Source organism: Aspergillus lucknowensis (genome assembly GCF_044049455.1).
Source record: "Aspergillus lucknowensis strain CBS 449.75 chromosome Unknown BJX67scaffold_7, whole genome shotgun sequence".
Taxonomy (NCBI): domain Eukaryota; kingdom Fungi; phylum Ascomycota; class Eurotiomycetes; order Eurotiales; family Aspergillaceae; genus Aspergillus; species Aspergillus lucknowensis.
The window spans coordinates 354,117-368,610 of record NW_027263551.1 but is presented as its reverse complement, the minus strand read 5'-3'; the positions used below and the strand labels follow the sequence as shown (position 1 = coordinate 368,610).

General features: G+C 52.6%; 4 protein-coding genes across 4 annotated transcripts; 3 read left to right on the top strand and 1 right to left on the bottom strand.

Annotated features, from left to right (window-relative positions):
- Nucleotides 1–235: 235 nt before the first annotated feature.
- BJX67DRAFT_304060 (putative cysteine synthase) lies at nucleotides 236–2,012 on the top strand. The gene is made up of 5 exons (XM_071027033.1): nucleotides 236–654; nucleotides 731–790; nucleotides 840–958; nucleotides 1,014–1,660; nucleotides 1,714–2,012. The coding sequence occupies exons 1-5, from the start codon at nucleotides 358–360 to the stop codon at nucleotides 1,881–1,883; spliced, it is 1,293 nt and encodes a 430-aa protein (XP_070889032.1). The 5' UTR covers nucleotides 236–357; the 3' UTR covers nucleotides 1,884–2,012.
- Nucleotides 1,928–4,151, bottom strand: BJX67DRAFT_304128 (Myb-like DNA-binding domain protein). The gene has a single exon (XM_071027035.1). It carries the CDS (start codon nucleotides 3,780–3,782, stop codon nucleotides 2,142–2,144), a length of 1,641 nt encoding a protein of 546 aa, XP_070889031.1. The 5' UTR covers nucleotides 3,783–4,151; the 3' UTR covers nucleotides 1,928–2,141.
- Nucleotide 4,152: 1 nt separating this feature from the next.
- Nucleotides 4,153–6,283, top strand: BJX67DRAFT_304043 (beclin 1). The gene is made up of 2 exons (XM_071027032.1): nucleotides 4,153–4,382; nucleotides 4,453–6,283. Exons 1-2 carry the CDS (start codon nucleotides 4,298–4,300, stop codon nucleotides 5,988–5,990), a joined length of 1,623 nt encoding a protein of 540 aa, XP_070889030.1. The 5' UTR covers nucleotides 4,153–4,297; the 3' UTR covers nucleotides 5,991–6,283.
- Nucleotides 6,284–10,300: 4,017 nt separating this feature from the next.
- On the top strand, nucleotides 10,301–12,047 carry BJX67DRAFT_304090 (Clr5 domain-containing protein). Its single transcript, XM_071027034.1, has 4 exons — nucleotides 10,301–10,823; nucleotides 11,027–11,271; nucleotides 11,323–11,412; nucleotides 11,524–12,047. The coding sequence occupies exons 1-4, from the start codon at nucleotides 10,606–10,608 to the stop codon at nucleotides 11,757–11,759; spliced, it is 789 nt and encodes a 262-aa protein (XP_070889029.1). The 5' UTR covers nucleotides 10,301–10,605; the 3' UTR covers nucleotides 11,760–12,047.
- The last annotated feature ends 2,447 nt before the right edge of the window (nucleotides 12,048–14,494 follow it).

Sequence of the window (14,494 nt, the reverse complement as noted above, 5' to 3'; positions counted from 1 at the left end):
GTTCTATACTGTTGATGGGATGGCCCAGACAGGCGAAGGTTGTGTGACGGGGACGAGCGCCGAAGGGATTGGCAGGCAGGGTGGCGGAACAACCGCCGAAACAGCTGACTGAGGACCGGAGAGTCCATTGCAGGACAGATCCGGCTGGAAGGAACTATTGCTAACCGAGGGAGGAATAATGGAGAAGTGAGGTTGAGCGAGTCGGTGGGAAATGATTGAAATGCGGGCGGAGATTCGCGTGGTCCGAGCTTTTCTCCTCAGACCTGACAACAGCTGCTCAACAGAGTCGCAGGAAGAAGACCTTCTACCTATGGTCGTTCGTCTCACACTCTTACCCTACCGCCAGAACGTCTTCCGATGACAGGCAATTCTCGAATTTACATCGGGACGGCCTTCGTGGCGGGAGTCGTCCTCTCGGTAGCTATAAAGGACCTGTTCTATCCTGAGCTTGTGGACTACATTCGGGAATATCGAGCTCGTCATCGATCTCAGTCTGCGGAGTTGCTCCAAGATGATGCGGCAGGGTTGCTCGTCGCGAGACACGGTCCTCCTGCTATTGTAGAAGGGATTGAGGGCTGTATAGGGAATACTCCTCTCGTTCGAATTAAGTCCCTGTCCGAAGCGACGGGATGCGAGATTCTGGGGAAGGCCGAGGTACCGCGCCCTTTTCTTGATATATTCAGCTATTCTCTCACCTTCGAACACGATTGTCTAATATATTAACACCTAGTTCCTGAACGGAGCTGGCCAGAGCTCCAAAGACCGAGTGGCGCTGAGCATGATCGAAATAGTGCGTGATCTCCTTGGAATCTCTTAAACGGCATTCTGACCGCGGACAGGCTGAGGAGAGAGGGCTATTGACACCTCATTCAGGAGATACAGTCTACGAAGGCACGTCTGGCTCCACGGGGATCTCGTTGGCGACATTAGCCAGAGCGAAAGGCTACCTTGCGCATATGCAAGTACTTCGGTCTTCTTCCAACTTCCAGAACTCGTGCTGACACCGTCACCAGCTGTATGCCGTCGGACCAGGCTATCGAGAAGTCCAACTTGCTCCTTAAACTTGGGGCAATCGTCGATCGCGTGCCGCCAGCCCCTATCGTAGAAAAGGATAACTTTGTCAACCGGGCGAAAGCCCTTGCCCAAGCCCATACCCTGTCCTCCACACCCGATTCATCTGGTGATTCGGGCAGGCTGCGAGGAAGAGGATACTTCGCCGACCAATTTGAGAATGAGGCAAATTGGAGAGCACATTTTAATGGCACCGGTCCTGAGATTTACGCTCAGTGCAACAGATCACTCGACGCCTTCGTTGCAGGTGCCGGAACTGGAGGCACAATCTCTGGTGTAGCTCTCTTTCTCAAACCCAGACTCCCTAAAATGACCGTGGTTGTCGCCGATCCCCAGGGAAGTGGCCTGTACAACCGAGTACGCTACGGCGTAATGTTCGACCCCAAAGAGAAGGAAGGGACTCGACGTCGGAGGCAAGTCGACACTATCGTAGAGGGTATTGGAATCAATCGCGTGACGGCGAACTTCGAAGCAGGGAGGGAGCTTGTTGACGACGCCGTGCGGGTTACGGACGCGCAGGCACTGGCGATGGCCAGGTGGCTTGTTGAAAAGGATGGTATTTTTGCCGGGAGTAGCAGTGCTGTAAACTGTAAGACAACCTTCGGTCTCTCTGCCGAAAGGCTCTTTCTCACCCCAACTTAGGCTTTGCAGCTGTCAAGACGGCATTGAAATTAGGGCCTGGTCATCGGATCGTCACGGTGCTGTCTGACTCCGGCTCCAGACATCTCTCGAGGTTTTGGGCTAAAGCCGGCGACGTTGGTGGCGCTGTCAACACAAAGCTGGAGGACGTGTTGAATGCGAAAGATGACTGAGCTCTTGCAAAGGCCGCAAACAGAACCGACTTGGTCTCACTCCGAAACCTCAGCCATTCGACTAATCTCAGTCTATTCGAGAATTAAATAAGATACTGTGGGCGACTGGAACACCAATCCAGAGCATGAATTAGGGTTCGCTTACGGGCGGCTGCCCCATGTTTTCTTCAAGAAACGCATAACTATGATTACAGTATAATGAGGCGGAAATTTGCGCCGCTCGTCGAAATAGTGGCCTCGAGAATCCGGTGCGCCAAATCATTCGTCGCTGGTGGCCCGCAAGAGAGAGGTCTTCGAGGTGCTGCCAACATCTTCACCCGCCCAAAGTTGCAATAACTCGAACTCGATCTCTGCGTGCGACCGTCCTGGTAGTTCGGCACGGATCCCAGACCAAGTAAGATCTGGTTGGTCCTTGAGTCTGTCCAACTTTACAAGTTCAACTTTCGACCAGGGCGCTGAAAGCCGAGGAGGGTTGACTCTCCGCTCATTCCAATGAGAGTGATTCCACTGCAGCAGTTGAGCGAGATTCTTCTGCGGAAAGTGATCCAGAATATCCTTCCACTTCATCCCCTGAACCTGTCTCAATTGAACGATGAGCCTGGCCTCTCCTGGCCCAATGGTCGTCCTCGCCCGCTTTTTCCCCGTGGAAGACGATTCATTGGTTGCAATATTTGATTTGAAGTTCGGCGCCGATGCGTCCATTATTGAGCGAGGAGCTTTGTCCAAAGCAGGAGCGGACTCAGGAGCACATCCAATGGGCGCCGTGGTCAGCTGTCTTTCCAGGTCTATGAGGTCATGTTTGTTGTCTGCAGGACCCGAGAGCACGGCTTGCGAATGCGGCACATAGCTTTCTTGGGAAAAGGATCGTTTGCGGTAACTGTGCGTAAAATTCATCCGATTTGCCGACAAAGGGTTCTTGCGCTTCTCCCTGATGTACACAGCACCTTTCAGGGTTGGAGAAGGCTCGTAGTTCTCTTGCAATGGATCATCGGATTCGGTTCCGTCTGGGGTATCTGCAAATGACCAGTCGCAGATAATGGGGCTCGATTGGTGCCTTTTTTGCTTCTTCGGACTGTTCTTTTGTTTTCTCCTTTTCATGACATCCGTTCTCCGCCTGGAACGCGAAGGCAGAGCCCAAAGAGAGCCCCCTCCAGGCGGCGATTGGGAGCGCACGGTGTTCGCGGGAGGTCTTGGCCGAGACCGGCTCGGAAGTGTTGGGGTTGTGAGATTTGCGCTGATAGCAGGGACGCGCCAAATCGGATCCACAGTCTCATCGAGTCTCCCAGGATGTTCTTGCTGAGAGTGGTTGGATCCTGCGGCGCTAGATATTGCTTTTTCAGTGACAGCACTGCTCATACCAGATTCTCGGGTGCGGCTGTTCTGGACGCACAGGGCACTGTCCAACAAAGAATCCACACTTGACCTGTCGTCTTCAGCCTCCGATGTCGTGCTGACGCCTTCATCCGTCGTTTCGCGAGGCTTCTCGGGACCAAGAAGTAATTGCGAGAGCCTGGATCCTGCTCTGCGGCTTTCTGGGGGGCGACTGTCAAGCCGGTGCCTAGAATTATCGTTGCTTGTGCTCTTCCCCCGTTCACAAGGCGGACCTGATGTTTCTGGATCCGTCAGCCAGTCCCCAATCGTATCAGCGTTATCCCTTCCTTCCAAGGCATGAATATGTCCATTGTTCACCAGTATTTTCCCTGTCTGTAGATCGATCTCGTCACCGACGTCCGTAAAGTCCCGACCGTACTTTTCAAAAATATCCTCGAAGATGGATTTCAGGCGCAGGTCGTTCTGAGCACGTGCTTCTTGTATGTCAACTTCATGGGAACCATCGTCACTCTCGGGCCTTGGTGAGCACGAGGGGGGCAGCCGTCTCCTTTTCAGTGGTCCCTCCATGGCTCTGTCCAAGCGGCGGTCGGCATGTCAGTGTGAATGGGCGTGGACCGGGGGAGGGACAGTGGTCGTCGATTGATAGAACACTAGGGGTCGAAGCACATTCAATTTCGCAGGCCTTGGGACTGGAGAGTCATTTAGTGGCTGGAGCGCGAGGCAGACTGCCAGGAAAGAGAGTGAGAAGGGAGGAAGATGGAACCACAGCTGGGGCGGATCGGAGAGACGAGGAGACGGAGAGACAATCAGAGCAAAATCCTTATTTCTGGAGCTCTTGACGTAGTAACGTTCGGCATGGAGAGACAACTAGCATCGTTGGTGGTTTTCAGACGACTGCGTTGTTGTTCATCCACAGCCAACGCAAAGGCGGACACCAAAACATTCTCGGCGGATCGCCGCATGACGTCCACTTCTCTGACCACACCCCAAGCCGATATCACCCACTGCTCATTCTCCCTCCAAAGCCATCTACCATGTTACCAGAATGACCACGCGCTTACCTCTTAATATCTCCAGCAAACATGTACTGCCAAAAGTGTCGCACTCCCCTGAAGCTGGACGGCTCTCTTGAGTCGCTGAACCCTGCCGCGTTCGACTTGCTTATCGGTAACCTCCCAGCCCACCACCTGCTGCAGCAGCTATCGGAGCCCATTAACCTAAAGCCTACAATAAACAGGATCGACAGGTAAAACGCTTCCAGATCATATACCAGGTTCAGCTCGACTGTCCTACCCTCAAGAACGCCGAGAACTGTACGATCGAGTCTCCAAGCATGCATCGTCGCCGGCATATCGGAGGTCAATACCGGCGCCCCGGCATACTGGCGGTAGGCTGACCACCCCTCCAAGGCTGGGGCGAGGAGACAGCGGTAATATGTCCTTTGTTATGCTCACGGAGTCGCAACTCGGCCCTCCGCAACCCGTTTCTGGGGTTGGTGAGGATAGCTCATCGTCGAGGGCTAAACGGATTTCCCACCCACAGAGCGATGAGACTAGTGTGGAGAATGGGTCATTCGCTGACCAGGTCGAGCGGACTAGCCGCTTATTCGAGATTATCTCCTCTCGTTCCGATGTGGATCACCCGATCTGCACAGAATGCACGGAGATGCTAGTTGAAGGCCTACAACAACGCCTTGTAGACGCTACGAAAGAACGAGATTCATACATAACATTCCTCCGAAACCTGAACACCTCCGTTCCAACACAAGAGGAAATTGAGTCGGCCGAAAATTCCCTAAAGGAGACCTTAGATGCCGAGGATGCGGCGTTTGCGGAGCTCGTTGCACTCGAAAAAGAGAGAGCCGGCTTGGATGATGAGATTTCGCGGCTGGAAGAGGAATCTCGTCAGTTGGATCTCGAAGAGGAAAAGTTTTGGCGCGATCGAAATGCGTTTTCCCTGGTCCTCACCGATTTCCAAAATGAGCGGGATGCGTTGAATATGAGATACGACCATGATTCTCGGCAGCTTGAAAGGCTGCAGAGGACTAATGTCTATAACGATGCCTTTTGTATCGGTCATGATGGTTACTTTGGCACTATCAATGGCCTCCGGCTCGGTCGCCTGGCGACCCCCTCGGTTGAGTGGCCAGAAATCAATGCCGCTTGGGGGCAGACAGCACTGCTTCTCGCCACCATAGCAGAGAAATTGAACTTCCAATTTCAGGGGTACCGGATCAGGCCTATGGGCTCAATGTCTAGAATAGAGAAGTTCGAATATCCACACGCGTCGCCCGCACAGTCGACAGTCGAAGATGGTAATACCAATCCATCCGCGCCCCTAAAAATCACCAGCCTTGACCTGTTTTCTTCGGGAGACCTTCCGCTTCACATTCCCTGGCTTCACCGCCGGTTCGACGCCGGAATGGTGGCCTTTCTGGATTGTCTCCGTCAACTTGGGGAGTTTGTGGAGAGCACACCAACGCCTGTACCCTCCAATCGCGGGGGACAGACGGGTGCCGCTATTCCTGGGTTGAAACTGCCGTACGAGATCAAACGGGACAAGATTGGTGATGCTAGCATCAAGCTGGGGTTTAACCAGAACGACGAGACCTGGACGCGAGCTTGCAAATACACGTTGACATGTTGCAAGTTCCTGTTGGCGCACACGAGCAACGTTGCGAGTGCGGGCTCAAGTACCTCAGCCGCTGTCGCAGCTGCAACTGTCGCTGCAGGAGAGCAAGCCAGACTGGCGATGGCCAGCCCTTCCAAAAAATAGAGCGACAGCTTCACGTCACCCATGTCAATCTCCCCACGCCACCTCATTCCAGTCCAGTTTGGGTGTCGCCTGGCTGCTAAGCCGTTCTCGGGCTGTCGAAGCGTTACCCACCTGGTGGCTTGTCTTATACAGAGTGTCTTCAAAATTCCCCGTCAGCGGAACACCAATTATAGATCGCAGGAAGATTTTTCCGTGAGTATCTGGTCAACCTCAAGGTCACAAGTACCACTTAAGTTGCCCCTTACGTATTCCTTGCTTGACTTTATTGTTGTCATGGTCCGGCGCGTTCTCCTGTCTGCGAAACTGCAGATGCCAGTCCCACGCAGCACTAGTCAAACGGACTCCGAAAAGAGGCGTATTTTCTTTTTCTCGAAAGCCCCGCCAGAACGTCCATAATGTCCGAGAATCCTGCTTTAACGGAGAAAGGCATAGCAAAACGAAGATCGCGTTTGTGGAAGACAATTTCAAATCAATCATCACAAGGACGTCTCCCACTTCTCTGGCTTTCCCTGTTCCCTTGGCTTGATTTGACGGTCAAAGGCCAAAGACTGGCGGCGGGAGATCACCGTTTAGTTGCCTAGGCGAATGAGTTTGGAGAAAAGCCAGTCACTTGGAGGTCGGGGTCAATATACCGCTCTCTTGTTGTCAGTTTTTCCAGCTGACTTTCATCTCCAACCAGAGACGAATATATACGCCTCACCTTTGAATTGTTGGCTCGTATCATCCCACCCCCTTGGTCAGCTGTCCTGCGAGAAGCTGGTGGCGAACAATACGGCTCTCTCCCACTGTCCTGGGCCTCCAGAAAAAGAAAAAACAAAAGGGACCAAAGAAGGATGGGGGCCGCAGCACGAGAACAAAGAACCCCAGCAAAGGAGATAATAATGCAGCCACAACTCGTCGGACCTACCGGGGACCATAGCCCCGGGTCTATCAGTGCTCTGCAAATCCAAATCTGTCATGACGATCCTACACGTCAACAAGGAATGCTCCGGGCCGCCCCCGGAAACATGAGGCACCTCAGTATTATTTTTCTTTTTTCCCTTTCAACTTTTCAGGTTTCAACGGAATCAATGATCCCTGCGACTTTGTTGCCGAGCAATGTTCGAATGTCCCGTCCGTGACTGAGGCATGCATCAGGGGCAACATTCCACCGCAAATCACATTCTTGGGCGGATGACATCAAGATCGCCCCGAGGTCGAGTGGCCGCTGAGTGACATTTCGAAGCAGCAATTCAGCACGGACCTTTGGCAATCTGGGAAACCAGAGAAGTTGCCCATTGTCCGGTGAGGTCCTGGCCTTGCATTCCTTCTCACCTTTGGTACTTTGTCCGCGAGCTGTCCAACTTTGGTGCTGCCTTGTACCGCAATCCACACAATGCTATTCGCTTCCCTTTCATATGCCAGAGAAGCACCGAATCCAGAAAGTAAAAATCTAATTGCCAAGAACAACTGCAAACATCTCTAAATTCGCATGCCAATATTAGGAGAAACAACCTGTGACCCTCAGAACCATCAGTCTCAGATCTGGAAGAAACGAGCTCAAGGTCAGGAAGACAACCCCATCTTCCAGAAACAGCGTAATTTGAAACCGAGGAACAGGAAATGACAACCCTCCACGCCCCCAAGGGTCTCAACTTCGAAGGGTAAGACTTAGCGAAAGTTCAGGGATATGGCTAACCCCATCCCTTGCGCCTCATTCAGGTCTTTCTTCGTGTCTTGTCCATTCAACAGCCTGCATAACAGACATCGATGAAGGAAGACCCCACCGTCCGTAGCTAAGGTCACGTTCCGGCGGGAGAGTTCGACTGGAGAAAGGCGCCCTGGACAATAATGTCGTCGCTCGTGAAATGCGTTCTGCGGAACTCTAGGGAACTTGAGTCAGGATACATTGCGAGTACTGACCGCCAGACAAGAGACGCGACTCAAACTTTGGATTTTTTTTGAGGGGGTATCTCTGAGTGGGCAATGGTTTTGTCCACCTTCATGGAAGAACTGCCCATACTCCTTATGGCCTTTATGGGTGCTCTGTCCTCCTTCCTGTCTTGAGCCACGCCACGATTGTTCCCGACCTGATCCTCCGATGCGAGGCAGTCCACTTCTCCACTAACGGGGTGGCCACCCTCTCCGTGTCGGTCGAAACCACACACATGAGACTAGCCCTGCCCTGCGCGCCCTCCAAGACAAGGCAAATCGAGCACGGGAACCAGGGTCCCGCATCACAGGATCGATCGACCGGGAGCAAGCCGGTTGGCCGTTTTTCCTTTGACTGGGCATGTGCTCAGGCCAGTGCACCGTTCGGTGGATGGGGAGGAACCAGATGCATTTTAATGGGGGATAAATTGAAAGAACCGAGCTAATTTCGTGCCATGCGGGAAGAACAACCCACATCCTTTTTTTGTCGGCGAAGCACGCAGAGGACCTCGGGCTCACTCGTACCTTGGCCCGGATGCAGGTGCTACTGTCCGGAGATGTCAAGAACAGGTATTGGTAGATGGGGTCCAGTGTGGGAGAGGAAAAAGGGAGAAGGAAAAAAGGGCGACGTGTCAATGCTACTTTACGGAGATCTCGTCCTGATTATCGAATAATTGTTGCAGTGCACTGAAGCAGTGTGGCGTGATGGAGATAGCAGAATGATCGCCGTCACGACACGCCCAAGTTTCCTCTCTCTCTCATCCAGAGAGAGCCTGTTGAGATTTGAGAGTGAAGAATAATCAGAAGAAAAAAAGGGAAAGGAAAAAGAATCAGTCGGCACAGCCGCAGCGCCGCATGGCTCGAGCATTGGATCATTCAGTGCCACCGGCCCTCTGCCTGGGGCTCAGGCCTCTTCACTTTTTTCTCGTCAGGTTTCAGGCTCACACCGATAAACGGAGGAGTGTGGAGGCGTCCTCGGCGTCGAAGCCGTTTTAAAGGATGCAAAAGAGCGGGCAACTTTATTAAATTGCTGATGAAAGTGATCTAAGCAGTGGATACCATTTTTCCGCGAGACCGTCGGTTATTGCGCGGATGCTCCTCTGGACCAGACCAGATGGATTGACAGGCATGGAGAAGAGGAGCCGCAGGAACAGCGTCAGCGTCAACAGTGCCTCAGACTCCTTGGACCAACCGTGAGGGACGACCGTCCTCCGTCCTGACGCGACGAAGCGGAGCTTTGCTGTGCTGTGCTGTGCTACTGCCTCTTTGTTTCTCCCAAAGTACATCCAGCTCTTCGTTGTTCGTATTTGCGGGATTCTTCAGGGTAGCTGAAGGGGCAAGATGACCGCATCCACGGATCAGGTCTCGAGTCTTGATACCGGGGGTGAGGATTGAATCGTACAACCCCTGTCAATATCGAAGATGCTGTGACTGTCAGACAAGGCGCAAAAGAAAAAAAAAGAGCCCAACCACAAAATTGGAAGGGAAAGAGCAACGAGCGATCGGAATCCCCGTGTTGACAAGGCGAGCGAGATCGTGAGGTGCGCTCCTACTAAGCTTGGGATGGCAGGAGTTGCACCTGCAGAAATGGCGCACGCCGAGGCTCCTGCACGGTTGGCTGGAGATCATCATATCAATTTTTCTCTGGATTTTCTTCCCCCCCTTTCTTGATTGTTTGTCGAGAGAGGAGGGAAGCATCGTTTCCTCCGAGCTCGTTCAGGCAAAGACGCTGGAATACTTGCGTGGTTGACCGTCCTGAGACAGGCGTGGAGCGTGAGAAGGGAAGGAAGGACGCTCTGGAGGCAAAAAGTACTTCGAGTACACAGACCTCTCCGACGGGTGTATGATTGGGCCGGGGAAGCATGGATCGAGCTGTCCAGCAGCAGCTCGCTCCAAAAGGCAGGCGCGCTAGTCTGGACTGTTCTGTCACTTCGTCCACTCCGGGCCCGACGCCCTGCAGTCGTACTTTGTTTAGCGCCCGTCCTGGGCTGCTTTCCGGCCGCAAAAGGCGAACCACCCTGGTTGCCTGGAAAAGTACCGCCTGTCGAGGTCGTGTGTCGCTTGCCAAAGATCGGAGGACAAGAGCTTGTCATGTCAGACTGGGTTCGGTAATGTCACTTGGATGTTTCAGCAGAGTATGTGAAGGGAAAAAAAAAAGGAAAAAGAGAAAGGAAAAGGGGAAAACATGGTGCTGTCCACGGCTGTGAATCAACGAGAAAAATAAAATCAAAAGGTTGGATTCCATACATGCATAACTCTGGTAATTATTGACAGCGAAGGATTAACTGTCTCTATTTCCCGATCCCTTCAAATTCCAAGGAGTAAACGAGCGCCAGTAGAAGTATTAATATTATTTTCGACATCATCGCGACAAACTTGCTGTCGTGATGCGTCTTCTGCCTCTGCTGCTGCTGCGCTGCTCTGACCACCTTAGACGAAGACGACGACGACGCCTTGACTCTCTGACTACATAAGATTCTCTCGCCTTTTCCGCTTGCGCATCTTCGCCCTCCCTTCTCTCTCTTTAATTGCTGCTTTCCCTCTTCCCTTTCCTTTCTTTTTACTTCCCCCCACCCTCCATCCCCAATTCGTCTGCTTCCATCCGCAACCTTGATCTCACACTAACTCCCTCATCGCCTTCGCCTTGTGTTCAGATCTCTCCAGATTCAGACTATGACTGACAGCTCCTGTCCGTAAGCCGTTCATGATGGAAGGTTCCATTCCTCCATCTTCAAGTCTCTCCACGCCCACGCCGACGACTTCTTCATCCTCACCCGCCGCTCCTCCCTCCGTCTTCCGCCCACGCAGATCCGAGGACTGGAACAAATACCGCACCATCATTGAAAGTCTCTACCGTGATGATCAGCTAAAGCTCCGAGATGTCAAGAGAATCATGGAGCGCGAGCATAAATTCGTTGCCTCGTACTGTCGTCCTTTCCTTTTTTCTCCCTCCCTTTTCTCTATTCTTCTACCCCTCCTCCATCTCACCCTATCCCAGCCATCACTTGTTTGCTACCTCATCTCTCACTCACAGAATTGCTTTTGATCATATTGTTCCTGCACTCCTTTTCTATCTTCACCAAAATAACCAGACTCACTGTGTAGACCACTAACGTGTCTTACAGGGAAAAACAGTATAAAGACCGCCTGGCGGCGTGGAATATTCGCAAGAATATCAAGGCCAAAGAAGTCAATATCATGATCCGAAAGCAGCAAAAGCGGGCAGCCAGAGGCAAGCAAACTGTTTTTCGAGTGGCCGGTCAAAAAGTCGACACCAAACGTATTGCACGCTTCGTCCGTAGATACGGAACGAACTGGGATAGCAACGAGGCTCGCCCCGTCGAACCGCAGCGAGAAAGTCCCGAGCCAGGTATGCTTCTCAAGCATCTCGTCTTTGGGCGAAATATTGACGTTGAGGCAGCTACTCCGTCAGATATGAGTTACTACACACCAGAGCCAGATGAGCGGGCGACAACACTATCCCCTCTCCCCGAGCCACATTCACAACCCTGTGAGATTCCCGGCTCTGAGCCTCTGCAATTCCATCATTCTAGCGGTCCAGCACGCAAAAATGGCGCAAGGTTTTTTGTTAACCATACGAACCATACAGTTGATAATTTAGACGCCATCCCCGATTCCGAACTGGATGAAACCAAATCCCTTTCCGTCGCACTCAGCCCGACCACCACGACAACCTCTTCCTCCAATTATCCCTTCAGCCTCGAGGAAATGAAATATTCCATGTCCGACGCAGGCGCTCTGACAAAGTTTCAGGCTCGCCTCATGCAACTCGAAGAAAAGCTCGATCATGACACCGCCGGGCTTTTCCCGATTGAAGAACCCCGACACCAGCATTGACTCTGGGATTGTTGAATAGGCCAGGCATGCAGCTGACAAGCCCCAAAACAATACTTATTATCTACCTTGATGGTAGAGCAGACTGGGAAACTTCCGCCGTCCTTTTCTCCCTTTGTGTTTGCGTCAAGACCAGAGTATGTCAACAAACCGGTCTACTATCCTTCCGTAATGGTACTTTTACCTACCCGAAGTGCTCTACTGTCGTCTCGTGGCGCTTCTTCTCTCCTCTCCCCCTTTTACCCTCTCAGACTGTGGAATATAGAGCATGTATAGCCTTGATTGTATTTGGAGCACGGGTTGAATGTAGGTTGGGTACTCCCCTCAAGCAGGAAGACGAAATTTGATGAAGAAACGAAGTTGGGGAACCAGCGATTTGCGCCTCTCTGATTCGGATGATACCCTCATATCTGACGTTCTTGTTCATACTATATATCTTCGCTATCGCCATTCACACAGATGGCACATCCCGTGAATCATGAAATGAACCAGATCGCGGTACGGTAGATCACATCACGGCATCATGGACCTGACTCTGTCAGATCCTCGCCCGCGTCGGGCACCCACCTGGCAGATCCACTATCGGTCTCGGTTGTTTGATCTCCAATCCAATTCCCAAACCAAGGTCGTCGCCCCCTTAAGCCAGGAAGGAATGGTTCGACCCACTGGAGACGTGGGTAAATTGCGCCTCCCGACCTCGATGGGGCGAGGATCCGGATCCTCGTGCAGATTACGACACACCGATACCTGCGGGCTCTGTGATGCAAGATTCAAGATCTCGAAGCCACAACCCTGCTGGATGTTTTGAGAGGCAAAGTACTGGTCAACGAATACCGACAAAGGGTCTTTTTTCCCTTGCGAGCTTCCTCCGTCCACCCCCCATCGCTCAATCCGCCTTTGAGTCTCCGACCACGAAATCTGAAAAGACATCCTCTGGGATCAGGGGTAACCACGACGAAGCACGGGCCGACGAAATCGACGATCGACCCGATCTAACCCAGCCCCAGAGAGCAGCCGTCTCCTAACATCCTCCAGGGTAGGCAGTCGCCACGATGGGTCCAACAGAAGAGCCAATGACAACCTTCCAAAGAGGAAACAATTCAGTCTCAGGCCTGCGTTACCCCATGGAGCTGGAGCAAACACAGAACCCGGAGTTAAGAACCTTGAGAGTGCAGCGCGGCATGTTTGGGGTGCCTTTCCAGAGCGTCAAACATCGTCCATCATGAAGACAAGACACGAATGGAGGATTGTTCCGCGGGCCAGGGGGACACTAACGACAAGCGTGTGGGGAAGGTCCGTGGATTCCAAAGAAGAGAGGAGGAGACCTGGAGATAGAATCCGGTACGAATCAGACGCGCTCTTCCGGTGCTCGTGACGGCAATGGAAGACAGCATGGGCCGCGACAGAAATTTTTGTCACTTCAGATTCGGGTCTGATTGGCGCCGATGGGCAAACTGGCAAAGGAAGCTCAGGAAGCTTGGCCATGGCAGGCGAGGCCCCAGCCGCCGCTCCGTCTCGCCATCATAATTATTGTCTTTCTTGACAGAAACCTGCTTTCAATAAAGTTAACGTGTGTGCCGTTCCATGGGAGTGGCCGCATGGGGCGTGGAGTATGATTCCAAATCGCATCTCAGTTCGCAATTCGATGGGATACACGGGTCCCCCCAGGCTTCCATTGTGTCTTCCCGTCCAAGGACAAACTTGGCCTTGTCCCTCCCGTCCATCGATGTATAACCCGCTATCCCCAGAATAACTGGATGTCGTAACTGACTCGCCCATGTGCGACCGTCACACTAACACGCCTAACTCCTACCACATTCATGTTATTTCTTTGTACAGAGCAGGGAGTGCTCTCTTCCCTTTCCTGGACGATGACGAAGATCCCACCATCGCTTCCAAGGTTGTTCGACAAACAGGTCTAAGGCAAGGCAGTGAGATGCTGTCACAAGCAGAGACGAAGGATGATGTCAATCTCCTGCAGACAGGGAACGGAAGACTTGCACAAGAAGAGAATTTTGTCCTCGAGTCCGTGGGAGAAAAACGGCGGCCGACAGAGAGAGAAGGTCAGGGCCCAAGGCATCCTTGAGGCACTGACACTATTGATGGTCCTGGACGAGGCTGACACCAAACATCGCACTCCCGCAGGCTGTGTTTCAGCACCATGAATTGTGAACTCCGCCAAATCGCTCTTATCCCATCAACCACAGATTCAGGCCGTTTCTCGGGGACTATTAATAGGGCTTTCGCCTGGCGATCCGTTCTTCAATCCCCACAGCGCGTGAGGTCTGGCAAGACCAAGGGAACTGCCACGAGATGACGAGCCCAGCCCTGCGAAGCTCGGCTTCTTGTCTTGCCTCCGATTCTCGAACTGCTGAAGAGAAGCTGGGAAGGCGCAGGGGGAGGCCTAAAATCGATGGGCGTCCAAAGTCTCTGTTTCGGGAGATGGGGTGACAATCTGACTGGCTGGTGATTTCTCTTGGATCCAGCAATATGGCTTAGTCCAGCTCTAGGACGAATGGGACTTTAGCCTCTCCATTCTCAGACAGCTCACGCAATTCTTTCCTTGAGCCACAGTCTGCAAGTGAGCCGCCGTTGTGCAAATCCTTAATAATCGTTCAAGGGGCCTGCACGGCTCGGTCGCTCGGTCGGTCGCTGACCTGTTTTCTCTTGACTTGCTCCTGCTTCTCCACGCTTTGCACCGTCATCCTCTCCCTCATCCTCATCCTCAACCCGCGGTG

Bases quoted from the DNA above. Each gene is read 5' to 3' on its own strand.
- BJX67DRAFT_304060 (XM_071027033.1), top strand. From the start codon at position 358: ATGACAGGCAATTCTCGAATTTACATCGGGACGGCCTTCGTGGCGGGA. The intron at 791-839 runs GTGCGTGATCTC...GACCGCGGACAG, and splicing joins CGCTGAGCATGATCGAAATA to GCTGAGGAGAGAGGGCTATT. The intron at 1,661-1,713 runs GTAAGACAACCT...ACCCCAACTTAG, and splicing joins GAGTAGCAGTGCTGTAAACT to GCTTTGCAGCTGTCAAGACG.
- BJX67DRAFT_304128 (XM_071027035.1), bottom strand. From the start codon at position 3,782: ATGGAGGGACCACTGAAAAGGAGACGGCTGCCCCCCTCGTGCTCACCA.
- BJX67DRAFT_304043 (XM_071027032.1), top strand. From the start codon at position 4,298: ATGTACTGCCAAAAGTGTCGCACTCCCCTGAAGCTGGACGGCTCTCTT. The intron at 4,383-4,452 runs GTAACCTCCCAG...TACAATAAACAG, and splicing joins CGCGTTCGACTTGCTTATCG to GATCGACAGGTAAAACGCTT.
- BJX67DRAFT_304090 (XM_071027034.1), top strand. From the start codon at position 10,606: ATGATGGAAGGTTCCATTCCTCCATCTTCAAGTCTCTCCACGCCCACG. The intron at 10,824-11,026 runs GTACTGTCGTCC...CGTGTCTTACAG, and splicing joins GAGCATAAATTCGTTGCCTC to GGAAAAACAGTATAAAGACC. The intron at 11,413-11,523 runs GTGAGATTCCCG...TTGATAATTTAG, and splicing joins CGAGCCACATTCACAACCCT to ACGCCATCCCCGATTCCGAA.